This window comes from Pseudophryne corroboree (genome assembly GCF_028390025.1).
Source record: "Pseudophryne corroboree isolate aPseCor3 chromosome 3 unlocalized genomic scaffold, aPseCor3.hap2 SUPER_3_unloc_66, whole genome shotgun sequence".
In the NCBI taxonomy this organism is placed as follows: Eukaryota; Metazoa; Chordata; class Amphibia; order Anura; family Myobatrachidae; genus Pseudophryne; species Pseudophryne corroboree.
Genome location: NW_026967559.1, coordinates 482,903 through 510,374, shown reverse-complemented (window position 1 = coordinate 510,374; position 27,472 = coordinate 482,903). Strand labels below are relative to the sequence as shown.

Sequence of the window (27,472 nt, the reverse complement as noted above, 5' to 3'; positions counted from 1 at the left end):
GTAACACGATTCAGCAGGCTCATTTGGCGGCTGGATTACCGCTGCCAAAATCAGTTAAGGCCCATTCCACTAGGAAGGTGGGCTCTTCTTGGGCGGCTGCCCGAGGGGTCTCTGCATTACAACTTTGCCGCGCGGCTACTTGGTCAGGTTCAAATACTTTTGCAAAGTTCTACAAGCTTGATACCCTGGCTGAGCAGGACCTTTTGTTTGCTCAATCGGTCCTGCAGAGTCATCTGCACTCTCCCGCCCGTTTGGGAGCTTTGGTATAATCCCCATGGTCCTTACGGAGTCCCCAGCATCCACTAGGACGTTAGAGAAAATAAGATTTTACTTACCGGTAAATCTATTTCTCGTAGTCCGTAGTGGATGCTGGGCGCCCGTCCCAAGTGCAGACTTTTCTGCAAGACTTGTATATAGTTATTGTTTCAATAAGGGTTGAGTTATGGTTGCATCTGGGTTTGACCTGATGCTCTGTTTTTTGTCATACTGTTAACTGGTTGTTATCACGTGTTATACGGTGTGATTGGTGTGGCTGGTATGAATCTTGCCCTGGATTATCAAAATTCTTTCCTTGTACTGTCAGCTCTTCTGGGCACAGTTTCTCTAACTGAGGTCTGGAGGAGGGGCATAGAGGGAGGAGCCAGTGCACACCAGAACCTAAATTCTTTCTTAAAGTGCCCATGTCTCCTGCGGAGCCCGTCTATCCCCATGGTCCTTACGGAATCCCCAGCATCCACTACGGACTACGAGAAATAGATTTACCGGTAAGTAAAATCTTATTTTATACTTCATGGTTAGTTGCCAGTACAAGAGAGAGATATATCTAAGTCTTATTATAATATTACATTTGTTATTGTGAATGTTCTCAGAAGGGTGGACACAATGATAGTCTGAGACATAATATTATAAAGCCTTCATTAAAAGTTATGTTTTATTATACACACACATTTACAATTAAGTGTCCCAGAGAGTCGTCTTCTCCTATTGTTTACAAGATTAATATTGTTACAGAAAATGACACATTTCCATAATGTATTTTATTTCCAGCAGAGGGACACACAAGCAGGAATATCTCAGAAGGACATCCAATGTTATCCCCGGATTGTGAAATAAGAGATAATGACAGTATACAGGAATCTCCAGGAGCTAACCCCATTACCCCAATTATTCATCCAGGTCTATCAGCTGATCCCCCTGATCCTGGGAAATGTTCTGCTGATCACGCTTATATTGGTGCATCTGTTACAGCTCTAACAGTAGATACAGTGTTTCCATGTTCTATAGATGCCAAATGTTTTACACAGAACACAAAGCTTATTACCCATCAGCCAGCTAAGGCAGGTGAGAGGCCATTTCCATGTTCTGAGTGTGGGAAATGTTTTGCATTCAAATCAGATCTTGTTAATCATCAGAGAAGTCACACAGGTGACAAGCCGTTTTCTTGCTCTGAGTGCAGGAAATGTTTTTCCTGGAAATCACTACTTGTTATACATCTGCGAAGTCACACAGGTGAGAATCCATTTCCATGTTCTGAGTGTGGGAAATGTTTTCCATACAAATCACATCTTGTTACACATCAAAGAAGTCACACAGGTGAGAAGCCATTTCAATGTTCTGAGTGTGGGAAATGTTTTATCCAGAAATCACAACTTGTTATACATCAGAGAAGTCACACAGGAGAAAGGCCATTTCCATGTTCTGAGTGTAGGAAATGTTTTACAAACAAACCGCATCTTGTTAGACATCAAAGAAGTCACACAGGTGAGAAGCCATTTCCATGTTCTGAGTGTGGGAAATGTTTTGCACAGAAATCAGAACTTGTTATACATCAGAAAAGTCACACAGGTGAGAAGCCATTTCAATGTACTGAGTGTGGGAAATGTTATGCACACAAATCAGAACTTGTTAAACATCACAGAAGTCACACAGGTGCGAAGCCATTTCCATGTTCTGAGTGTGGGAAATGTTTTATCCAGAAATCACAACTTGTTATACATCAGAGAAGTCACACAGGAGAAAGGCCATTTCCATGTTCTGAGTGTAGGAAATGTTTTACAAACAAATCGCATCTTGTTAGACATCAAACAAGTCACACAGGTGTGAAGCCATTTCCATGTTCTGAGTGTGGGAAATGTTTTGCACAGAAATCAGAACTTGTTATACATCACAAAAGTCACACAGGTGAGAAGCCATTTCCATGTACTGAGTGTGGGAAATGTTATGCACACAAATCAGAACTTGTTAAACATCACAGAAGTCACACAGGTGCGAAGCCATTTCCATGTTCTGAGTGTGGGAAATGTTTTGCATTCAAATCAGATCTTGTTAATCATCAGAGAAGTCACACAGGTGACAAGCCGTTTTCTTGCTCTGAGTGCGGGAAATGTTTTTCCTGGAAATCACTACTTGTTATACATCTGCGAAGTCACACAGGTGAGAATCCATTTCCATGTTCTGAGTGTGGGAAATGTTTTCCATACAAATCACATCTTGTTACACATCAAAGAAGTCACACAGGTGAGAAGCCATTTCAATGTTCTGAGTGTGGGAAATGTTTTATCCAGAAATCACAACTTGTTATACATCAGAGAAGTCACACAGGAGAAAGGCCATTTCCATGTTCTGAGTGTAGGAAATGTTTTACAAACAAATCGCATCTTGTTAGACATCAAAGAAGTCACACAGGTGAGAGGCCATTTTCATGTTATGAGTGTGGGAAATGTTTTGCACGGAAATCAGTACTTGTTGAACATCAGAGAAGTCACACAGGTGAGAAGCCATTTTCTTGCTCTGAGTGTGGGAAATGTTTTATACGGAAATCACAACTTGTTACACATCAGCAAAGTCACAGGTGAGAATCCATTTCTATGTTTTCAGTGTGGGAAATGTTCTGCACACAAATCAGATTTTATTAAACATGAGAGCAGTCACACAGGTGAGAAGCCGTTTTCTTGCTCTGAGTGTGTGAAATGTTTTACACAGAAATTACAACAGGTGATAGGCCATTTTCATCCTCTGTGAAATAAATCAGCACAATAGACATCACTTGGAAACCATTGTACTCTTCTGGAGTATACTTAACATTGCCATGCATTGTTCTTCAAGGTTCTTATAGCCCATGCTTTTTGCAATATACATGCTACAACTGGGTGATATAATCAGATGTCATGCCCTCATCTACCACTGCTATGCAGATGACTTGTCTTTTGCTCCGGATACTGAGAACCCAGTACCAATCCCAAATGGTTGTCTAGCTGAGCTCCATGTGTGGGTGATGCTAGTTGGCTGTGACTCAGTCCTGGTGAAACAGGTCCTTATGGTAGAAGCTCACCAACGAAGGGCAGGGCTACAGCTCAGCTTTGCCTACCAACCAGACTTATGCTTGTGGGTTCAGAGTTACAAAATGCTGATCATGTGGAATCTTGGTGTCCTGGATGGTGGAGTGACACTTAGATATCAGGTATCATCCACAATCAGATCCTCATCTGAGGAACATAGCCAGACTCCAGCACTTTATTCCCTCAGAAGATCTACCTACAGTCATACATGCACTTGTATCATCATGCATAGACTACTGCAATGTCCTCTACCTGGGTCTCCCAGCAAAAGAATTGCACCACTTGTGGCTTGTACAGAATGCAGCAGCCAGTCTTACCTAACCGGCCCGTTCCAGCCACATAACACCCATTCTCTACTCCCTTCACTGACTGCCTGTAAGATGGTGACTACATAATCTTACTGACTCTCCCAGCCCTACATGACCAGGGTCCATGGAACCAGAAGCAGCTTCTGCCTCCTTACTGCCTGGTTTCTTCCATCTGCAGATGAAGGACTGTTACCACCAGTACCAAGAATCCCCAAGAAGTTCTGAGATGTCAGGGGGGGAGACAGGGTGGTGGCACTATTGCTGTAGTGGGGGCTGCCGGAAGTACTGTCTGTGGGTAATATTGTCCCCAAGCAGTGCTGAGGTGGAAGAGGGGGGCACAGGGTGATGAACAGTAGGGGAGACAGGGTAGTTGACAGTAGTGGGGGAAAGACAGGTTGGGGGGAGATAGGGCAGGTGGCAGTAGTGGGAAGAGACCGGGCGGGTGGCAGTAGTGAGACAGGGTGGGTGGCAGTAGTGGGGGAGACAGGGTGGGAGGAGACAGGGAGGGTGGCAGTAGTGGGAGGAGACAGGGAGGGTGGCAGTAGTGGGGGGAGACAGAGTGGGTGGCAGTAGTGAGAGGAGACAGGGTGGTGGCAGTAGTGTGGGGAGACAGGGCGGGTGGCAGTAGTGGGAGGAGACAGGGCGGTGGCATTAGTGGGGGGAGACGGCGGGTGGCAGTAGTGGGGGGAGACATGGCGAGTGGCAGTAGTGTGGGGAGACAGGGCGGATGGTCACAGTGCAGTACCATGGGCTGCTGGAGGCAGTAAAGAGGTGTATGGGTACCGCACAGAATCAGTTGATAATTAGACTTAATGATGATTATGCTTCCTTATTTCTAATTAATCCCTTGTATGTGTTACTGTTATTTGCTGTGTCAGCCTTTTATGTGTGTTCTGTGTAATAATACTGAAAATAGTGCTGCTACCGATCTCGTATCATTTGTAGTAACTTGCAAAAAATGAGGAAAAGATAAGGTGCACTCTGGAAGTTTATCGGGGCTTAAAGATGAATGCAGATGTGACATCAGGCAGCCCCTGGAAAATGATCCCGGCCCTCCCCATATAGCTAGACAAAAAAATGTGTATTAAAGATATGAAATAAAGTTGTTTAAAAACAAAAGAGTTCCGTGAAGTCTTTTTATTTCTCTTACATCCTAGAGGATGCTGGGGTTCCATTTAGTACCATGGGGTATAGATGGGTCTCTTAGGAGCCATGGGCACTAAGAGTTTAATAGTGTGGGCTGGCTTCTCCCTCTATGCCCCTACCAGACTCAGTTTAGAAAATGTGCCCAGTGAAGCCGGTCACAGCTAGGGGAGCTCCTAGGACTTTCTCATACGTCCTAGAGGATGCTGGGGTCCACTTCAGTACCATGGGGTATAGATGGTTCCGTAGGAGCCATGGGAACTTTAAGACTTTTCAAGGGTGTGAACTGGCTCTTCCCTCTATGCCCCTCCTCCAGACCTCAGTTTAGAAAATGTGCCCAGGCAGACTGGGTGCACTCCAGGGGAGCACTACTGAGTTTCTCTGAAAGACATGTTAGGTTTTTTATTTTCAGGGAGGACTGCTGGCAACAGTCTCCCTGCTTCTTGGCACTTAGGGGGCAGAAGTAGGAACCAACTTCCTGAATAGTTTCATGGCTCTGCTCCTGGCTGACAGGGCACCACTAGCTCCTGAAGGGTAATGAAAGCTAGCTGCGGTTATGTGCTCACTCACCCAGCTCGCCGTCACCCCCCTTACAGAGCCAGAAGACAGGTGAGTGTAAGAAGAAAAGATTCTTCAGTCATGATGGCTAAAAGGTACCGCGCAGCAGGCGGGAATGCTGCGCGCCATGCTACCCATCACACTCAGGCACTGCAGGGCGTGGGGGGGTGCACTGGGCAGCATGAAACCTAGTAAAACTGGCAGATAAGGGGCATAAGTTGCTGAGGCACAGTCCTACCCCCGCCAGTATAAATATTAGTAGCAAAAAGTCTGAGGAAAAACATGCCATAACGGGGTCGGGGCTTCCTCAGTCAGCCAGCACACTGCTCCGCGTCATTTTCTCTCCTTCCAGGCTGCAGAGAAGAATGCTGGTCCTCCACTGCTGAACCAAGTATCAGGGTGCAAAATGGGGGGTACAGTGAAATTTGGTGCTATACATTGTGTTATCATTATAAAAGCGCTGCAGGTCTGTGGGCATTTTGTGTTTCACAGACATTTTATTGCTGGTGCTGGGTTGTGAACTAGCAAATCCTATGTGTCCTGACAGATTTTACTGTGGGTCTGTCCCCTATAAGTCTTGGAGTGTCTGTGGTGTATTGTGCACGTGTGTGACATGTCTGAGGCAGGGAGCTCTTCCACTGAGGGAGCCATTTTAGGGACACAGAGTGGTAATGTGGTGGCGCTGCCGTCACACCACAAGCCTGAATGTGTGAAAGAATTACGTGATACTGTGAATCATATCAGTAATAGATTAGATAAGTCTGAGTCTCATGCATAAAATGAGAAAATCAGTGGAAGATGTGATTTTTAGTGGTTCTGCTTTTTCATCCACAGGCGAACCCTCTGGGTCACATAAAAGACCATTTGCACAAATAGTACAAACTGATACCAACACGGGTTCTGATTCCTGTGTCGACACAAGTGATTTCAGGAAAATAGATCCTAAATTGGCAAAAAGCATTCAATATATGATTGTTGCTATAACGGAGGTTTTGGAAGTTACTGAAGCCCCTCCTGTACCTCAGGAGGCTTATTTTTATAAAGAAAAGAAAATGAATGTAGCCTTCCCTCCTCACGAGCTAAATACTCTCTTTGAGGGAATTTGGGCAAACCCTAAAAAGAAATTTCAGATTCCCAAAAGGATTCAGGTAGCTTTTCCTTTCCCGGCAGAGGACAGGAAAAGGTGGGCGTCATCCCCTGTTTTAGACAGTGCCCTCTCACGGTTAACAAAAAAGGTGATTCTCCCTGCACCTGGGACGGCTTCACTAATGGAGCCGGCAGACTGCAAGTTGGAGACTACGTTAAAATCTGTGGCCAATGGTACACTGCTCAGGCCCACCATTGCTTGCGCGTGGGTGAGTAGGGCTATCGAAAAATGGTCAGATAACTTGTCATCTGAAATTGATACGATAAATAGAGATGAGATTCTCCTAAAGTTAGGTTGAAGGATATTGGGCTTTTAGGTTCAAAAGCTGCTACCATGGCATTCTCGGCTCGGAGGGCGTTGTGGATTCGCCGTGGAATGCAAGTGCAGATTCAAAAGAAATATGGAGGCTCTCCAGTATAAAGGTGAAGCCTTGTTTGGAGATGGGCTGGATGCGTTGGTCTCTGCGGCTACCGAAGGTAAGTCGACATTCTTGCTGTCAAAGTCAGAAAAATATCTCTATACACACTGCCATATTTGCACCTCATACTGGTCCGCGCTGCGCATGCGTGCGCTCTCCCGTTAGTGCGCATACCCGCTGTTGCGTGCACCCGCTGGTGCTCGGTATGCGTATTTACGGTAAAGTTTGTGTAGTCGTAGCGTGCGACTCAATCGTTACATATTTTCAGTATTAATGTATTTTGTAGATCATGGTCCCTTTGATAGATTCTGTAAGTTTAGTTAACATAGCATGTTCCTGAACAGAGAGATCCCTCTTTGTATTGTACGAAGGGTCTAACAGGGATCATACAGTAGTGTTTGGTACCCATCGGAAGAGTATTTTAATAGCAATATTCCGGTGTTGGTTTGGAGCGGATTAATCGCTCGTGCGAATAGTTATGGACATAAGAAGTTTATGTCCATTACTATTATTTACTCTCACTTAGCCATGCGGCGGGAAACCCAGTATCCCACCCACCTGAACAGTTGGAAGCAGTCACAGCCCACCTGTATGAATCAACCTATGACCTTTTGTTATAATGCGAAGCCGAATTCCTGTGTCCAATGAACAATGAGATTGTAGGGACCATTGAATTGTATTGTGTGTGGGGCATAAATAGGCAGGCCGACCATATCCAGTTCACTCTCTTCAACGGTTCTCATTGCTGATAATCGGGAGCTGGATATCGAGGTGCATGCGATCGTTTCCCCTTGTGCGTAAGTGTTTCTCCGCAATCATATTTGTCTTCTTGTAATACTGAGCCAATCTCTCCCAATCTCTCTCTCTCTCTCTCGTCTTCTCATCTTCTCTTATTTTCCCTTAAACTTAACTGTATTGTATTGTATTGTATTTCCTGTGTAGTTATCTGGTTAGGTAGTCTATGTTATATTGTAGTGTATCATTTGTACTGTGATTCCTTTTGCAAGTATAATAGTCATAATACATATAATAGGTTTTGGACCCTAAGCCCAGGTATCTGTGTATTTCTTATAGTGTTAAGTATTCACAGAGCGTCGGTGACGCTCAAGCAGCTTTAAAGGTAATAAGGTTATTCAGTGTTGCATTTACACTCTGTTATCACACTAAGGTTTTACTGTACAATACACTGTTTATGGTTTAGATACAAAGGTTTAATAGTGTGAGCGTCAGCGTCGCTGGAGATCTCCTCGTGGTCCCGAGCGTCCGCTACGCTATAGCGAATCATTACGTTAGTCAACAGCCAATAACGTGTCTGCCTGTGATCTCTTGGCCGTGAGTGAACGTGACGCTTGAGCGTCTAGATCACGGCTAAGCGATTGATACGCAACTAGCGTACCCTTACGGTACTACATACGTAAATAGCGTACATTGTTCTTGGACCTCATAAAGGGTTTTATATACGATAAGTAAGTCAGCTTTATCAATTGGCGGCTCGCCCGTCCTTCACATATCTGCACTAGGTAGATACAGCAGACATTATCCAGCAGCAAAGGGCGGGAGGTTGTATCCCTCGTAGTGCTGTCGGGATAAGCGTCTGCTTCTCTTAGTAAAGGGTGCTGAAGGAATCCGGGAACCGGAGGTAAGAACAAAACAATAGTGTCTTTTTAAAACTGTTTATTTTTCTGTCTTGCGTACACACGCACGCACACATATATATCTGCATTTCCTTTTCATTTGTGTATTTTCGTATGTCACTCTCCTGTTTGCCAGTTCTATAGTTGATAAACGTGTTAAGAGAGATTTGTCGCTAGTTCATAATTTAAGAGTAAAGGTAGCATAGTTAAAATATAGACAAACACACAGTTTTTGCCTGGGAGATAAGGCAAAGTCAGTGTGGTGTGCGGTAGATGATCAAGGATCACCTACATTGATAAACATAAATTGTGTTACGGTGGATCTTTACTTTGCGTACACGTGTCTCTAACAAGGATTGAGATTTGTGTACGCAAATTAAAGGCCGACACACGTAGCGTATAGCACGCAACGGAGCGTCCGGGTACGCCCACGTAACTCAAAACACAAGTTTTTTTTTCTCTCCTCTCAACGCGATAATTAGCGCCACGCGGTAAATAACGCCAGGCGATAAATCGCACACATCTAGTTTAACATTTCCAAATTTAAATTAACAGATCCTTCTCCTAATTGGTAACACACCTGGTCTAAAGAAAAAAAAAAATTTCTGCGCAGAAATAGAAACAAAAGTGTATATGCGGTGAGTGAGTGTTTGTTTTTACAATTTTAAGGTTGAACCACAAGAAAAGTCGAGTACTCGTGAGGTACATACATGTAAGTGACGTACATGGTGGCTAGGGAGGCATCTCTGGTTAAATATACAATTTTGAGCATTAGAGTGTAGCAGACCAGGAGGTCATACTGTAACAGACCAGGAGGTCATAACAGACCAGCAGGTTCAGGTACAGCAGACAAGGAAGTCCGCTATACAGTTCACAGGCACAACACCAAGAAAGGGTTGGTGCAAACACCCATATAGGCCATATAAGCTCTGGCTGAAGGAATTCGCAGCCGAAATTTTCGATTCCGTTGGTCGCTCAGTACATAAGTTTAGTTGCTTGTGTACTGAACGATTGTACCGCACGTAATTGTGTACATTAGTTAGTAATCTGACCTAGTACCATTAGAGTAAAGGGGTCACAAACGCTATTTGTACATTCTAACGTGATTTGTGTAATTCTTTTTTTATTTTAAGGGAAGTTCGCTGCTCACTCAGGAACTATCCAGCAACCAATAGTTACTGGAAAGAGTAAGTGTTCTTCGGATCACCCTCACAGGTTCCAGTAAATAGAGGTTCAGGTCGCAGGGGCCCTAGGTCGAGTACGCCAGCACCATATCGGTGTGATCAGGTCGTATTGGTCGGCGTGGGCGAGTGAGTGGGGTACTCGGTAAACCGCCACCGTCAGCCTATTTTGAACATTTGGTTAGCGGAAGGGTTGGCTGGATAAAGCAACACTTTCGAACTATGGGGGCCACTTGTTCAGGTAGGGGGCGATCAACCTCGGTTCGGGTTGATTCAGTGAACCGACCAATTGGGTCGGCAAGGTACGTAATGTGTGAGAAATATGGAAGTCACACAGAAACTTTATGTGATGAATGGGTAAGAATGACTGAACATGACGGGGAGAAATTCCCAAGAATAGGTAGCTTCAGCTCAGAAGTGTTACAAAATTTACGGAGGAGGATATGTCTCATTAAATCAGCAAAGAGACGAATCAAACATTACGATTATTTACAATTGTGGCAACAGGAAGGTGACATACAGAGAGGATTGGCTCAGGCGGCGGGATCGGGCGCTATCAGGAAACTGATCGCCACGGCTCCGCCGCCACCATATATATCTGGGGAGAAATTGGTTGCGGAGAATGACGCATTAAGGGGTAACAAACAACAAACTCTTAGCAACTGTGTAAATGTTAAGGATAATGTAAACCAATTAACCAATGCAAGTATTAACCCGTGCAAGTTGTACCCTGTTTTGAACTTTCCTCAGGAGTGTGATCAAGAGGACGAATCGGCAATGATTTCAGCGCTCTCTCTAGCAGCCACCCTAGCAGAGACCACAGTAGGCACTGCAACACCCACGAGATTAGTAAAGGCCCCTAGCGGAGGGATAGGTGAGGTCGTATCAACTGGTAAGTACGGCACCATGCATTATGCTGAGACTATTTCACCACAGCCTGTAGAATCTACACAGAATGAGGTTGTTAGAATTACACCTGTTAGAGTAATAGCAGTGCCAAATGGGAAAACAGAAGCATCAGGAGCCACTCCCATTAGGAACATTGCCATGTACACCCCATTTTCCCGAATGGAATTAAGGACCATAGTGTCTGAATTCCCTGACCCTAGAAAAGACTTAGTTGCCAGCCAAAAATACATCACAGACCTAGGAAACACTTTAGAGCCCAACAATAAAGACTGGCAGATATTGCTGAGAGCATGTTTACCCTCCAATGTCGACGCAGCTCAATTTTTAGCCGACTGCGGAATAGATCAGGATGTACCTCTTACAGATGTGTACAACAAAGATAATGTGAAAAGAATAAACTTACAATTAAAAGAGCATTTCCCAGCGGTAGTTAAATGGAACAAGATATTCTCCATTAAACAGAAGGAGTCAGAGACAGCTGCAGAGTATTTCCACAGAGCATTATCAGAAATGGCAAAATACACAGGTATAGAGGACATTAAAACCAACACAAACCATCGAGAAGTAGCAGTATCAGTACTGATGGATGGTTTAAAAGAGTCATTGAAGACTAGGGTACAGACCACACAACCATGTTGGCGAGGTCTGTCTGTGGCTACTTTGAGAGAGGCTGCTATTGATCACGATAGAAACATCACCAGACACAGGGAACAACAAGGTGATAAATTAATGGCCGTAAGTATACAGGCCCTGACCACAAGGCAGCCTTTGTTTGTATCACCAAACCCTGTGGGTAAGTCAAGTATGGTTACTTGTTATTCTTGTCATAAACAGGGACACATGGCACGAGATTGTAGAGTAAAGAATTCACGAAACTCATACCAACCCCCTAGACAACGACACGACACACGACATTGGGATCAGGGTCCGCAGAAACGGAGTTATGAGCCACATACAGGGGAAACAAAAAGATACCCCCCGAACAGAGACTGGCACACCTCTGGTAGTTCCCAATTAACTCCATCACAAGTAGTTGCTGCCAGCGGGATTCAGGGAGGTCACCATACCCAATAGGGGTGTGGCCATACCTGTAATCTGCAGCCAGTGAAATTGATTGCAAGCCTTGGAAGTGAACCCGAGATTGCAATTAATGTAGCTGGTAAATCATTAAACTTTCTTGTAGATACGGGGGCGGCCAAATCAGTGATCAATTCGACAGTGGGCATGAGGACCACTGGTAGGACAATTCCAGCCATGGGAGTAACAGGAGTAGTCCAGCACTACCCTGTTAGCAAACCAGCCGAGATTACAGTAGGGCCTTTGCATACCAAGCATTCCTTTTTGCTGGCTGCATCGGCACCAACCAATCTCCTGGGAAGAGACTTACTGTGTAAAATGGGGTGCGTCATTTATTGTACTCCTGAAGGTGTATTCTTGGACATACCTGAGAATCACGCTCAGGAAGTGCAAGACATGTTAGACTCCCCATCAAAATTAATGTCACATACCATTATGACAAATAGGACTCCCTCCCAAGTAGAAGAAATGACATCTCAGATTCCAGAGTCACTCTGGACAAAAGACGGACAGGACACTGGATTAATGGCAAACGTAGCACCAGTAGTTGTACAAGTAAAAGATGGTAGGATAGCTCCAAAAATCCCACAGTACCCTCTGAAGCCAGAGGTGGAGTTAGGAGTCTATCCAGTAATAGAGCGCTTGCTGCAACAGGGCATTCTGGTAAGAACGTCCAGCACTGCTAATAGTCCCATCTTCCCTGTTAAAACGAGTGGGGGGAGGGGTTACAGGCTAGTGCAGGATCTAAGGGGGATTAACAAAATAGTTGAGAGTCAGTTCCCCGTAGTGCCAAATCCAGCTGTCATCCTAATGCAAATCCCTCCCACTGCGAAATTTTTCACTGTTATTGACCTCTGCTCCGCTTTCTTTTCGGTACCTCTGCACCCTGACAGCCAATATTTGTTTGCATTCACATACAGAGGAGTCCAATACACATGGACTCGATTACCCCAAGGATTCATAGATAGTCCAAGTATATTTTCTCAGGCTTTGCATGATTGTTTACAGTCTTTCCAACCAGAGAGTGGATCAGTATTGATACAGTATGTGGATGATTTACTGCTGTGTTCAGATTCACTGGAAGCATCCCTGAAGGATACGAAACAGCTCCTGTTTCATCTTTCAGACACAGGACACAAGGTTTCCAAAGACAAGTTGCAATTATGCCAAGCAAAGGTAAAATACTTGGGACACTGTCTAACACAAGGACTGGGACACCTGACCGCTGATAGAATCCAAGCAATTAGAGACATGACACTGCCACAAACCCAGCAACAGATCAGAACATTTTTAGGAATGTGTGGGTATTGCCGTAATTGGATCCCAGGGTTTTCCATTTTAGCGCTGCCTTTGCAGGAGATGGTCTCCTCAAACAAACCTGATCGGATTTCGCACACAGACGAGTCTGAGACAGCATTTGAGAGACTTAAACAGTGCCTAACGCAGGCGCCAGCATTAGGTATGCCTGACTATGGGAAACCCTTTGAACTATACGGAACAGAAAGTGCTGGTTGCGCGGCAGGCGTACTAACCCAAAAGCACGGTGACGCCAGCAGGCCAGTAGCATATTACAGCGCTCAGCTAGATACGGTAGCGCGATCCCTCCCCACATGCTTGCGAAGCGTTGCTGCGATAGCATTGCTAGTAACGAAATGCGAAGACGTCGTGCTAGGTCACAACCTCACAATTCATACGCCACATGCAGTGTCAGCCTTATTGAATTCTGCCCAAACCAGGCACGTCTCATCAGCGCGGTTTACAAGATGGGAATTGGCATTAATGGCCCCCGTAAACATCACCATAAGGAGATGCAGTGCATTAAATCCTGCAACATATCTCCCAGGTGTGCCTGGTCAGGCACAAAGGGTGGAAGGTGAGAGTGGTGGGGAAGGAGGATTTAATACAAAGGAGGATACGCATGATTGTATGGAATATTTGACCCAAAATTTTACCGCAAGGCCTGACATCAGTGACAACCCACTGGAAGACGCAGAACTCACGTTCTACACGGACGGTAGTTGTCACAGACAGTCAGACTCGGGAGACTTGTGTACTGGATACGCAGTCGTAGATGACCAAGACACCATAGAAGCGGAACCGCTAGGCCCACCTCACTCAGCCCAGGTTGCTGAACTGGTCGCCCTAACCAGAGCATGTGAATTGGCTAAGGGTAAGTCAGCCAATATCTACACCGATTCTAGATACGCGTTCGGGGTAGTCCATGATTTCGGAGCCCTATGGCGCCTCAGAAATTTCATGACGGCAGCTGGTACACCGGTAGCGCATGCAGCCCACATAAAAAGGCTTCTAACAGCGATACAGGAACCCAACAGAGTGGCTGTTATCAAGTGTAAAGCACACACATATAGCCAAGACCCTGTATCACTTGGTAACAGCCGAGCAGACGAAGCTGCTAAGTTAGCAGCTGCTACCCCCAGACAGACAGACAGACACCACACAATTGATGGTATTTAATACCATCAACACACAGAAGTTGTGTGAAATGCAAAATTTGTGTTCCACACAGGAAAAGGCAGTCTGGAAGGCAAAGGGATATGGCCAGGAGTCCTCAGGACTCTGGACGGATGGACATGGTAAACCAGTGGCCCCCAAAGCATATCTTCCATGTTTAGCTGAAGCAGCTCACGGGCTGACTCATCTGGGCAAGGAAGGGATGTGCAAGTTGGTAAGAGCATATTGGTGCGCCCCAGGATTTTCTTCTCATGCGAGTAAGAGAGCAATGTCATGTCTTACCTGTTTGAGAAAGAATATCGGAAAGGCAATACCTACAGAACCATCTCATATCCCACCTGCAGGCGGCCCTTTCCAGGTAATACAGATTGACTTCATACAATTACCCCCTTGTCGGAATTTGAAATATGTACTTGTTTGTATAGATGTTTTCTCAAATTGGGTCGAAGCATTTCCTGCGGCCACAAATACCGCTATGTTTACTGCTAAGAAAATTGTGCAGGAATTTGTATGTAGATATGGTATCCCTAGAATAATTGAAAGTGATAGGGGTACCCATTTTACAGGTGATGTCTTTCAAGGAATGTGTAAGTTGATGGGAATTGATAGCAAGCTGCACACTCCGTACCGTCCACAGGCGAGTGCGAAAGTGGAAAGAGTGAACAGCACTATTAAAAATAAACTGAGTAAAGTTATGGCAGAGACAGGATTGACATGGCCAGAAGCTTTACCCATTGTATTGTATAGCATCAGAACCACTCCCAGGTCCCCTCTTAATCTGTCTCCCTTTGAAATCTTGTTTGGTCGACAACCGCATGTCATGATTAACCCTCAGGATGATTTGAAATGTAACAATGAAGTGACTGTAAAATACTTGATTAATATGAGTAAACAGTTAAGGAATCAAAATGATAATCTGAAGTTGGTGATTCCTGATTTACCAGATAGTAATTGTCATGACATTGAACCTGGGGATTATGTAATGATACGGAATTTTCTACGCTCAGGTTGCCTTATTGACAGATGGGAAGGACCATACCAGGTCTTATTGACTAGCACTACAGCATTGAAGGTTGCTGAGAGAGAGACTTGGGTTCATTCGTCCCACTGTAAGAAGGTTGCTGATCCAGAAAAGTCCCGTGATAAGGAACAGACGGTAGAGGTTGTATCACTGGAGTGTCTGTTCCAGGAGGACTGAGGCGGCACCTGAGCCTTGAAAATCACAAGACCAAAAGCAGTTGTCGATCCCCTGTTCCCTTTTATTGTTTTTCTCCAACTTCCCATCCCATCTCCCTCAATTATTTTTTTCCCCCCTTCTCATTCTTCTCCGTTTCCTCCTACAAGATGGACTTGCCCCAAGAGACTGTGATCCGGATTTTCCTGTTGACCATGATGTTGACCAGAGCAGTCTGTTCCGGCGAGAGTACCATGGAGGTCGAGAGAGGTTCTGGAATGGGTTCTGATGATAAAGATGGAGGCGTAGTTTACCAAGAACAACTTAACCAACAAGTAAAGGCGAGTATCAGAAAACGATCCGATAGCATTGACCATAGAAGGAATTGTGAAGGATTGTTAGCTGAAGAAAACTGTATCTGTAGGCTCTGCAACAATGTCATTGAGGATGGGTGCATTAAGAAATGCCAATCCAGTTTTAATATCCATATGGACCGGCATCCATTGAGTGACTATCACTCCTTAGTGGGTAGTGTGTTAAACAAAACAGATTGTTGGGTATGCTCTCAAGTACCTCAAGGTCATAGCAAATCAGGGCTAGTACCATTTCCTTTAACGTTAGGGGAGGTACTTGAGCTAAGTGGTGGGAGACCGGTGGACAGGAGGTTTAATATCTCCAGCCCTCCTAGTTTGAAGCTCCACCAATACCATGTGGATAGGTCCCTACTATGTTTTAACATCTCCAATCCCCGAAAGCCGGGAAATTGGGAAGTGTCATGGAGTAACCAAACCATGACCTTTTCGCATAGAGCAGATAGAATGCCTACAGATACAGAGCTTATACGCCACATAGCCAGTAGAGGAAAATCTTTCCGGTATAGGTATACCTTAGGAAATAGGATTACAAGAGTTGGAGAAGTATCACCAGGATACTGTGCACATATCGTACAACCTGATACGTGTACTAAGCAGATGGAAGAATTAGGGTTAGGAGATTTCACATGGAAGGTGTGTAATATGGTTATGTCCTACTCCGTCCCATATGTTCTCCCCGATGACGCATATTTCATATGCGGGAGAAAGGCGTATAAGTGGCTTGCCCCAAACTCTGAAGGGATTGTGTTATATTGGAAAGGTACTGCCTGAAGTAATGACTGTATCACATGACAAAATGAAAGACATACACCGTGGTGCCCAAGCTCCTTATACTCACACCCATTACGAGCACGTTGTTAAAAGGCAACTGACAGAAAGGTTAGAGCATCCGGCCTCTGATCTGATCCATGAATCCACCGGGATTCAGGTTCTGCTTGCGTTAGATTTCACTCGCACCGCTCGAGGAGTGATGAACTATAGATACATCTCTGCGCTTGCAAATTTGTTAGATAATATCACTGAAATGTATGATGACACGTTTAGGTATACTGGAAGAGAACTTCAAGCTTACAAAACAGAACTGGTACAGCATAGAATGGTTCTTAATTACCTCACAGCAGTGACAGGCGGATATTGTGTCACACTGGCAACACAATACGGCGTGAAATGTTGCACATATATTACGAATAGCACCGAGGATCCGGTCGAGGTCATAGACCAAAAGATGGACGACATTCTCCAATTGAAGTGGGAATTTCGCAGGAGACACAATCTCACTCTTGCTGCTGTAGGTAATAAGCTGACTGGTTGGGTGTCATGGTTGAACCCGCGAAATTGGTTTTCTGGTTTAGGAGAATGGGCTCAAGGAGTCATAATGGATGTTGGGAAGTTTCTCCTATGTATCTTAGGTGTTGTCATATCAATTGGCTTGATATTTAGATGCGGTCAGGCTTTAATGAAGTGCAAACATCGTACCAGGGTAATGAGTTTGAGGAGTGAGGAAACTGTAATTCCAATGGACTTGATTTATGACCCAACGGTAGAAACAATGATGTAATGAAAATGCGATTATACGGTCCGTTTCTTTCACCTGTTTTTCCGTTTTCTTCCAAGGTAAAAAGACCCACTTGGACGAGGAATTTGATGAGCCGATATACAGACAACAGATGGATTAAAGAAGAAGTTCTGACAACCTTATACACAGATTTTTGATGAACTATGCCATGGATCCCCAGTTTCCCTAGAAATTTTAAAATTACGCTAGCCCAACACTTTTGTAAATCTATGGACATTGACAGCTTTTGCCCGCACCTTATGGGCAAAAGCACAAAGAAGACTGCATTCAACAGACACCGAACAAGACTTCAACCGACAAATGTACATTAACCTGACATAGAATACCACAGCATTTACCATAAGTGTCCTTTATCTTCATTTCTACAACCCTCAGGTAATGACACACATAGACGATAGGGAATACAGGCACAGATATCAGCAATCACATACCTCCCCCATTCATGTATCATCAACTAAAATGTGCTCCCCCATTTTGTTACAACCACAGCCGAACAGAGCTCGGTAGAGTTTGACAGCCCATCCACAGACCCTTAATACGGGATAAGAAGGAATTCAAATGTATACTTCGCAATACCTCGAAGCTTGATGTACCACACGTACGGCACGATGATACATGACCCCCCAAACATGGACTCATACACACATGCTTCTGCTATCTCACTAGGTCATACCCTCTTCACACCTTCTCCTCTCTCCTCCCCTACCCAACCATGGAAATGTATTAACCCCTGACATATATTTTTCTCTTTTTGAAATGTTTTAGAAGGTGGCAGTTATTATTGACTGCCAAAGGGTGGACTGTCAAAGTCAGAAAAATATCTCTATGCACACTACCATATTTTCACCTCACACAGGTCCGTGCTGCGCATGCGTATGCTCTCCCGTACGTGCGCATACTCACAGTCGCGGGCACCCGCAGGCGCACGGTATGCGTATTTACGGTAGAGTTTATGTGATCATAGCGTGCGACTCAATCGTTACATATTTTCACTATATAATGTATTTTGTAGATCATGGTCCCTTTGATAGATTCTGAAAGTTTAGTTAATATAGCATGTTCCTGAACAGAGAGATCCCTCTTTGTATTGTACGAAGGGTCTAACAGGGGTCATACAGTGGTGTTTGGTACCCATTGGAAGAGTATTTAAATAGCAATATTCCGGTGTTGGTTTGGAGCGGATTAATCGCTCGTGCGAATAGTTATGGACATAAGAAGTTTATGTCCATTTACTATTATTTGTTCTTATTTAGTCATGCGGCGGGAAACCCATTATCCCACCCACCTGAACAGTTGGAAGCAGTCACAGCCCACCTGTATGAATCAACCCATGACCTTTTGTTATAATGCGAAGCCGTATTCCTGTGTCCAATGAACAATGGGATTGTAGGGACCATTGAATTGTATTGTGTGTGGGGCATAAATAGACAAGCCGACCATATCCAGCTCACTCTCTTCAACAGTTCTCATTGCTGATAATCGGGAGCTGGATATCGAGGCGCATGCGATCGTTTCCCCTTGTGCGTAAGTGTTTCTCCGCAATCATATTGATCTTCTTGTTATCTTGAGCCATTTCTCTCTCTCCCTCTTTTCTCCTCTTTATCTCTTATTTCCCCTTAAACGTAATTGTATTGTATTCTATTTCCTGTGTAGTTATCTGGTTAGGTAGTCTATGTTATATTGTAGTGTATGACTTGTATTGTGTTAAATCTTTTGCAAGTATATCATTCATAATATATATATTAGGCGTTGGACCCTGAGCAGGGTATCTGTGTATTTCTTATAGTGTTAAGTATCCTCAGAGCTTCGGTGACGCTCAAACAGCTTTTGAGTTAACAAGGTTATACTGTGTTGCATTTACACTCTATCATCACACTAAGGTTTTACTGTATAATACACTGTTTATGGTTTAAGTACAAAGGTTTAATACTGTGAGCGTCTGCGCCGCTGGTGATCTCCTCGTGGTCCCGAGCGTCCGCTACGCTATAGCGAATCATTACGTTAGTCGGCAGCCAATAGCGTGCCTGCCTGTGATCTCTTGGCCGTGAGCGAACGTGACGCTTGAGCGTCTCGACTACGGCTAAGCGATTGTTACGCAACTAGCGTACCCTTACGGTACTCCATTCGTAAATAGAGTACATTGTTCTTAGACCTCATAAAGGGTTTAATATAAGATAAATATTTAGCTTTATCAGTTTAATGCACAAAGTTATAAAAAATATTGTCTAAAATGACCTTCAGGCTGTGTGTATAAGGTGTATATAAAACATAAATGCATTCTGTGCTTATATTTAGGTCCCATCACCATGATATCTCCTTATGGTATGCAATTATTCCAAAATACGGAAAAGTCCGATATCCAAAATACCTCTGGTCCCAAGCATTTTGGATCAGGGATACTCAACCTGTATCAGCATCTCAGATGGAAACTGTCTAGTAAGATGTTTGGGGTATTGTATTCATAAGTAGGTGGAAGGGGACAGTTGTCCAGGATAAGATACATTATGTTATACTGAATGACTACTGCACCCAGCATCACAGACCCTGAATGTAATATCTGGTAAGACAATGTTAGTGTATCCTTGCAGGGTATAAAGCCTAGAGACTTACACATAGCAGGTTAGTTCCGATTGACTTTACTTCTGTCTACAGCAGATACAGACTTCTATAAACCCACCTCAGTTTAATAAAGAGGGACCCTGAGGGCGACTGAACTATACTGTTTAAACTACTTCATCGATGACCATCATCTGGGACAGATCATGAAACATCTGAGATAAGAGCTGAGTATTCTAATTTGTTCTTGCTATTAATGTAACTGAGTATAACTTGTTATTTGCAGGTTCTCATTGTTGTAACGTAGAGAAATAAATGCTTATCCTTTATGAAATGTCCTGTGTCAGTCTCCATATTTATCACATTGTATCCCAGAACCTGGTCACTTGAACTTTTCTACCGACAACAATTTCATGGTCTGATCACACCCCTCTGATAGGGTCCTGGTCGCCTTTTCCCACTACTCCTCCTTTACCATCTTGGAGATTGCAGGATTATATATTAATGGATGCTGAAGGCACCAGAATTTTGCAATTAGACGTGAACGCTCCTGAAGATACTTCCATTAGGAACCATTGGTGTGCCCTTAAGGCCATGGATCAGAAGCCAGAGAAGGCCGTCATCCAAGTGCCAGGGGACAGGTAATCAGCAGGGAATGTGCAGGATTCTGAATGCTGGTTCCCATACACAAGCTCAATAAATGTATTATATACCTAAGACGACGGTAGCAAGACTCAGATGCTGCCAACTCAGTAATAGGAGCCGTTCACTAACCAATTCCCTGAGGCCGGCTGTTACAGGAGCATGTGGATACATGACAGGGCCTGCGCCAGATATTTCCTAAGCATTGTGTCACATGGCATGAGGAACCCCGAGCCTGTGCCCCAGCAAGCAGCCGTACCATGCCAGAAATATATGTAGTTATGGTAGACTTACCGTCGATAATTCTAATTCTCCTAAGTCCACAGGATATACATTTGGGATATGAGGTAGCATCAGCGCATTGGTACCAACGATCAAAAGCTTTCGGACTTCCAGAATGCAATGGGCCAGTCCCCTATATCCCCGCCTCCTGGCTCAGGCAATTCATTTGTTTCCAAAGCTCAAGGCAGGAGCATCATAGAAAGCCCTAATCAGGTGAGAAGAACACACATGCACACCCTTCTGTACAAGAAGGAAGATGTCAGTAGGTGAAAGGATCCTCAAATCAGGTGTATCAGGGTGGGAGCCCTGTGGATATTGTGGACTAAGGAGAAATACAGTTATCAATGGTAAGTCTACCATAACTATTATTTCTCCTGCAGGGTCCACAGGTTATCCACAGGATAACATTGGGATATCCTAAAGCAAATTTAGTGGTGGGGAGGTTCCTGATTGGACAGGAGAATCCTTCACCTGAATTCAGCGTTCTGAGGTATCAAAGGCATAATGTCTAATGAATGTGTTAATGGAAGACTATGTGGCTGCCTTACATATCTGTTTAGGTGAAGCACCACGTTGTGTTGTCCATGACGGACCTACCTTATGAGTAGGGTGAGCAGAGATATTAGCCAGAATAGGGAGTTCAGCTTGAGAATATGCTTCTGAAATAGTAATCCGAAGCCACCTCGCCAGTGTCTGCTTGTCAGCAGGCCATCCTCTCTTGTAAAATCCGTAGAGAACAAAGCGAGTGTCTGTCTTTCTGATGGCACTGATATGATCCACGTAAATCATATAGGCACGAACTATGTCCAATGATACATCTTCCACAGAAAGGTCCGGCCCTTGGAAGGCCGGGACAACAATTTCTTCGTTAAGGTGGAATTTAGACTCCACCTTAGGAAGATAACAAGATTTGGTTCTAAGAACCGCTTATCTGGATGAAAAATCAGAAATGGAGGACGACATAATAATGCCCGTATCTGACACTCTTCTAGCTGAAGCAACAACCAGTAGAAAGAGAGCTTTAGCTGTCAACCATTTAAGATCCACCTGCTTTAGTGGTTCAAATGGAGCAACTTGAAGTGCCTTTAGGACTAAACTTATATCTCAAGGCACTGCAGGGTGGTTGGATGTGAAGCATTCCCTGGAAGAAAGTGCAAACATCCTGTAGGTTAGTAATTTTCTTTTGGAACCATACAGTCAATGCTGACACCTGCACTTTCAAGGAAGCCACATGTGGTCCTTTGTCCATTCCTGCCTGAAGGAATGTTAGGACTCTGGAAACTCTGAAAGACCTGGGGTCAAATTTCCGGTCACTGCACCACTGAATATAGGCTTGCCATATTCGGTGATAAATGCGAGTGGAGGATGGTTTCCTTGCTCTAAGCATTGTTTGAATTACCTGTTGTGAGAATCCTCTTGCTTTCATAATGGAAGTCTCAAGAGACACGCCGTCAAAGACTGTCGATTAGTATTACTATTAGTATCACGGCGCCCTTTCCCTGTTTTCGCATCACCCTGGGTAACAGGGCGATCAGTGGAAACACATAGGCCAGATGAAATTCCCATCTCACTGACAGGGCATCCACAAAGGTTGTCCTGGGATCCTTTGTTCTTGACCCGTACGCGTGAACTTTGTTGTTCTGACGGGACGGCATGGCATGAGATCTATCTTCAGTAACTCCCACTTGTCTACCAGAGTGTGGAAGAACTCGGGGTGTAAAGCCCATTCAAAAGAAGAGAATAGTTCACACCTGCGCTGGACAATGAAGGCAGCAATCAAGAATCTCTTCCAGTGTTATCAAGACGGGAAACAACAGGGAATACAATGCAATAGAGGGGGATACTTAATGCGCCTGTCAAAGTCGGAAAATATTGTAATACATTCCCCATGTACTAACCACACACACATGCCCGCTGCGCATGCACTTGTTCCGCCTTGCGTATTATCGCTCCCGCGGACCTGCGCGTGGTAGAGGTATTTATGGCGGAGTTTGTGAGCGCATAGAGGGTTATCAGAACATTACATATTTAACCCAAATAGTGCACATTGTACACCTGGCCCCCTGCACCACATCAGAAAGAAATAGCTGTTTAAAATGATAACAGAACAAAGGGATTCACCTTTACAGGGTAGGAGGGGACAGAACAAGGTTACAAGGTGGTGTTTGGTAATCAGCTGTAGGGTGTTTTAAGGGAAACATTCTGGTGTTGGTTTGAGGAAGATCGCATGCTCCTGAGGATAGTTAGATGCAGAAGCAGAATATAGGTTTAAACTGTATTTTACTGTATATTATGTATGCGGGGGGAATCCAGAGGAGACCACCCACAAGAAGCAGTTAAGAAAGACATCGCCCACCTTTTCAAATCAACCTATGACCTCTCCTGTAATGAAAAGATACATCTCTGTGTCCAATAGACAAAGGGATTACAGTGACCATTGTATTGTTTTGGATGAAGTGAATAAAGAGAGCTTGCAGCAGGCTTGGTCACACAAGACTCTGAACGCTATCTGTATGACCGGCGGAGGACCGGCCGGGTTGTGCTTGCGAACATTCTCACGTATGTACATTCTCTGTAGCCATTATTCTGTTTAGATTTATCTTGTTAGCCTGTAGTGTATAATCTGCATTGTTATCCCCTTTTTCTAATTAATCCACTGTGGCCTCAGAACCCAGCAGTTTCCAACATATCGGTGTGGTGATCCCATTTCTCTGCTAAGGTTTAAAGTGTCTTATATTGCCAAACTGCATAAAGGTTTTAACGTGTATTGGTAAAGTGTACGCACTGCGAGTACTTTGTACCGTCAGCGCTGCACAAGGTTTAAAGTGTATCATCATTGCAGTACTTTGCTGCATAACGTTTAAAGTATAAACGTATCATTGCATTGTATCACTAACAAGGTTTAAAGTTTATCAATTGAGTGTGTGCGCACGGTGTGTTCTCTGTACTCCCGGCGTGGCGTTTTGTATGCTAAGTCCGTATAAGCTACGGGACTCTGTACGCAAATAGCGTACACAGTACGTAGTGTGTGTATCAAGTTTAGCGGTCGCAGCAGCTCTATGGTAAAAGTGTATTTAAAAGGTATAGCTTTGTGTTTAAAGATAATTATTGACATTATCAATTGGCGGCTCTCATGGGATATCACGTTCTTAATGATGCACTGTACATTGCAAATGCGGCTGTAATTGACCGGCTAATGATGGACGCATTGCAAAATGCTGACGAAAAAACATCCACGTTAATGTATTGTTGTGGTATCAGTAAGATGCTGATATGAAATTTAAGGGACAATTCGTTTCTCATAATATTTAAGATGCTAAAATGTATTTTTATTGTTGCAAAACAAGATTCAAGGGTCATATTGTGTTTGATTCAGATTGGATTGTTTATCTGTTTAAGTAGGTTTAAAAGTATATTTAAAAGTTTGCATAGCTTTGATATCGTATTATTTTTAACTCAAGCCTAAAATAACTTCAGGGGCTTGCATGGTGTGTGATTTCTTTGTGACAAAGGAAGTCGCATGGTCTGTCCTCCATTTTGGACTAACCACATGGCTTGTCCACCATTTTGTGTAACCCTCAGGGATGTGGAAGGGGGAGGAGAAGCGGCCATTTTGGGAAGGTCATTTTTTCTAAATGGCTGATTTTCAGTCTGCTCAGGAATAATCAGCCATCCCTGGTCAAAAAGAAATCACCATTTATGAGTTACCAATGCATTTATTTAACCCAATTACATAGTCAATTACAAATAGTTTCAGATGGGGCTATTGAAAAGTTAATAGTAAGATGAATACCTGATGCAAGAATTACACACAGATTAAAAAAAAAAGTTTTCTTTTCTTTACCTCTAGGATTCAGTTAAATCTGCTTGCTATAAGATAGCCATTGCAACGCAAATTAACCTGTGTAACTACTTTTTCTTAGCAGTGAAAAACCACCTTTACAGACAGCCAAAAGCACATAGCATTCATATGCAAATTAGAAGCACTTAATGGGTAAATGAGTCTCAGGAAACCAGTGAATGGTACATATATATAATATTATAATTATGTGTGTGTTTATATCAATGTATGTTCTGCAAGATAGCTATCAAATATGAATCATACCATTGGAATTCTTGATTACTAGATTCATTTAGACCTGTATTTTGTACTCTGTATACCTGCTCGCATTATTGCCATAAGCATTGATTACTAGATCCATTTCGACCCATGCTGAGAAATTTGTTGCCATTTAGTTAAAGATATAGAGTTAATATTTAAGGGAGTACGTGTAAGACACACACGCAGCCTGGCCTAGTTATAAAGGTTTATACAGAAGAAACTGTGTGTGGTGTTAAGCAAATGATTATAGGTAAATATTGCATACATTTATAAAAGTGTGGTATTTGTATTACTGCGGATGTACGGTCTTTGTACACGTGTCTTGGACAACGTACGGGACTGCGTACGCAACGTAAAAGGCATACGCACGTGGCGTGTACATGTACGACCGCTAAGTACAAATCACACAATAGCATTGTTTGGTTTAGGCGCGAAACGGTAACCACGCGATAATAGCACAAATTGCTCAGCGTCCAAGATTTAGTTTAAATAAAATCCTTTTACTGCATTTACCTCTGGGGAAGGCTATCAGTCAACAGGAAAATATATTTTTCTTATCAGAAAACTATAGAGTGTTAGTGTGGGCTGAAAAAGGTGTGACTGTATTGAACCTCGCTTGGTGAACTTGGTGAAACTTGGTGAACGTAGTGAGCACGGTCTAGGTGAACACGTGCAACGGAGTGTGATTTTTAAAGGTTTTTTTCGTGGTATTACACTCCGGCTGTTTTGGAGCACAGTGTGAAGACTCCAGTGATCCTACCACTTATAGATAGCAAGTATCTATGAGTGGTACGATTGGACCACACGATTGTGTGAGCAATACGCGGCGCAACGTGATACGAAGGTTTGCATATTTGTGCGTAAAACTCGTCATCATACGCGTTGTGTGAAGCACATACAAGCGTGATTTGTGTAAAATAAAGGTTTAGGGAGTTTTCGCTGGTCTCTCAGGAAAATCTCCAGGGGCAGATACTCACTGGGTACGGTAAGTTACTCCTAAAGGCCCAGGGGATATAGGCCGAAGTAGGGCCTGCAACGGCTACAAGTGTCTGCTAAAAAGGGCGGATCCGTGATACTCAGAGCAGAAGAAGTTTAGTGAAGAACTTTAAGGATTTCCACCATAGACTACTGTGTTTGGAGCATTTTAGGCAGTTTTCCAGTGTTAAAAAGGTCCACAATGGGAGCCCAGTGCACAACACAGGGACATTCCTCAGCCAGGGTTCAGGCAGCAGAGATGAGACCCAGGGGGTCAGCTCGGTTAGTAATGTGGGGGAAGTATGGTCCCCACACTGAGACCTTTTGTGATGAATGGACACGAATGACTGTGGGGGATAAAGCATCATTTCCTGGGATAGGTAGTTTTAATCCAGACGTGTTGCAGAATTTAAGGATTAGGATATGTCTGTTAAAATACCGAAAAGAAAGGATCAGACACTCAAACTGTTTACATTTATGGCAACAAGAGGGTGATATACAGAGGGAACTAGCTTACACAGCCGGTTCCAAACCTAGCAGGAAACTGATGGCAACCGCACCATCACCACCACCGTATATTACAGGAGAGAAAGTGGCTACAGACAATGGCATACTACTATATGATAAGAGTGAACTTGATAAATGTATTAATGCTAACCCGTGCAAGTTGTATCCCATCTTAAACTTCCCTCAGGACTGCGAGCAAGAAGATGAGCCCAGCACGATATCAGCACTCTCTCTCTAGCAGCCACCATACAAGACACCCAAGTGGGCACGGCCCAACCAGTAAGAGCAATAGCAAAGGGCCCTAGTGGAGGGACAGGTGAGGTCGTGTCCACAGGTAAGTATGGTACCGTACATTATGCAGAGACAATAGCACCCCAGATTGTAGAGTCAACTAAAATGTACATCATAGGGAGGTAGCTGTGTCACTATTAATGGACGGATTAAAAGAAACGTTGAGAACAAGGGTACAAACCACTCAACCTAATTGGAGAGGTATCTCGGTGGCTGCATTAAGAGAGTCCGCTATCGAGCACGATCGGAACATCATTAAACACAGGGAGTCACAGCGGTATAAGCTGATGACAGTAAGTATAAAAGCCCTGACAACAAAGCCACAGCAGCCGAAACCCCAGACCCCTGATGGTAAGTCGTAAGTAGTAAAATGTTATAACTGCCAGAAGGAAGGACATTACGCATGAAACTGTAATTATAAAAGCACACATAAGATATACCGACCCACCCCCTAGACAAGAAAATGAGCAAAGTTATGATACACGTAATTGGGATCAGGGATCACATAGGAAAAATTTGGGGCCGCACCTGTAGTCTGCAGCCAGTGAAGTTGATTGCTAGCCTTGGAAGTGAACCTGAGGTCACAGTTGATGTAGTTGGTAGATCATTCCTTGTAGATACAGTAGCGGCCAGGTAAACTCTGTGATTTATCTTCAAAAGTTTCCTCTTCATCTCTGACGTTCACCGACAGATTTACAGCTCAAACGACACATGTCTACTCGGTCTTTTCAGAGGTCTGCCCAAAACCCAGTATATCTCACCAGCATCATTGTGCCTGGCCATGCACAGAGGGTGGAGAGTGGAAATA

The 27,472-nt window shown here is 43.9% G+C and overlaps 1 protein-coding gene and 1 pseudogene across 1 annotated transcript in view; one reads left to right on the top strand and one right to left on the bottom strand.

Annotated features, from left to right (window-relative positions):
• Positions 1-3,997, top strand: part of LOC134984576 (oocyte zinc finger protein XlCOF6-like) — a 66,199-nt gene extending 62,202 nt beyond the window's left edge. Inside the window, exon 6 of the mRNA XM_063950129.1 lies at positions 1,048-3,997. Within this exon, the coding sequence (XP_063806199.1) occupies positions 1,048-2,855 (1,808 nt within the window). The 3' untranslated portion in view covers positions 2,856-3,997. The remainder of the gene's footprint in view (positions 1-1,047) is intronic.
• The window catches only part of LOC134984573 (zinc finger protein 585A-like), a 207,174-nt pseudogene that overhangs the window by 105,377 nt on the left and 74,325 nt on the right, over positions 1-27,472 (bottom strand).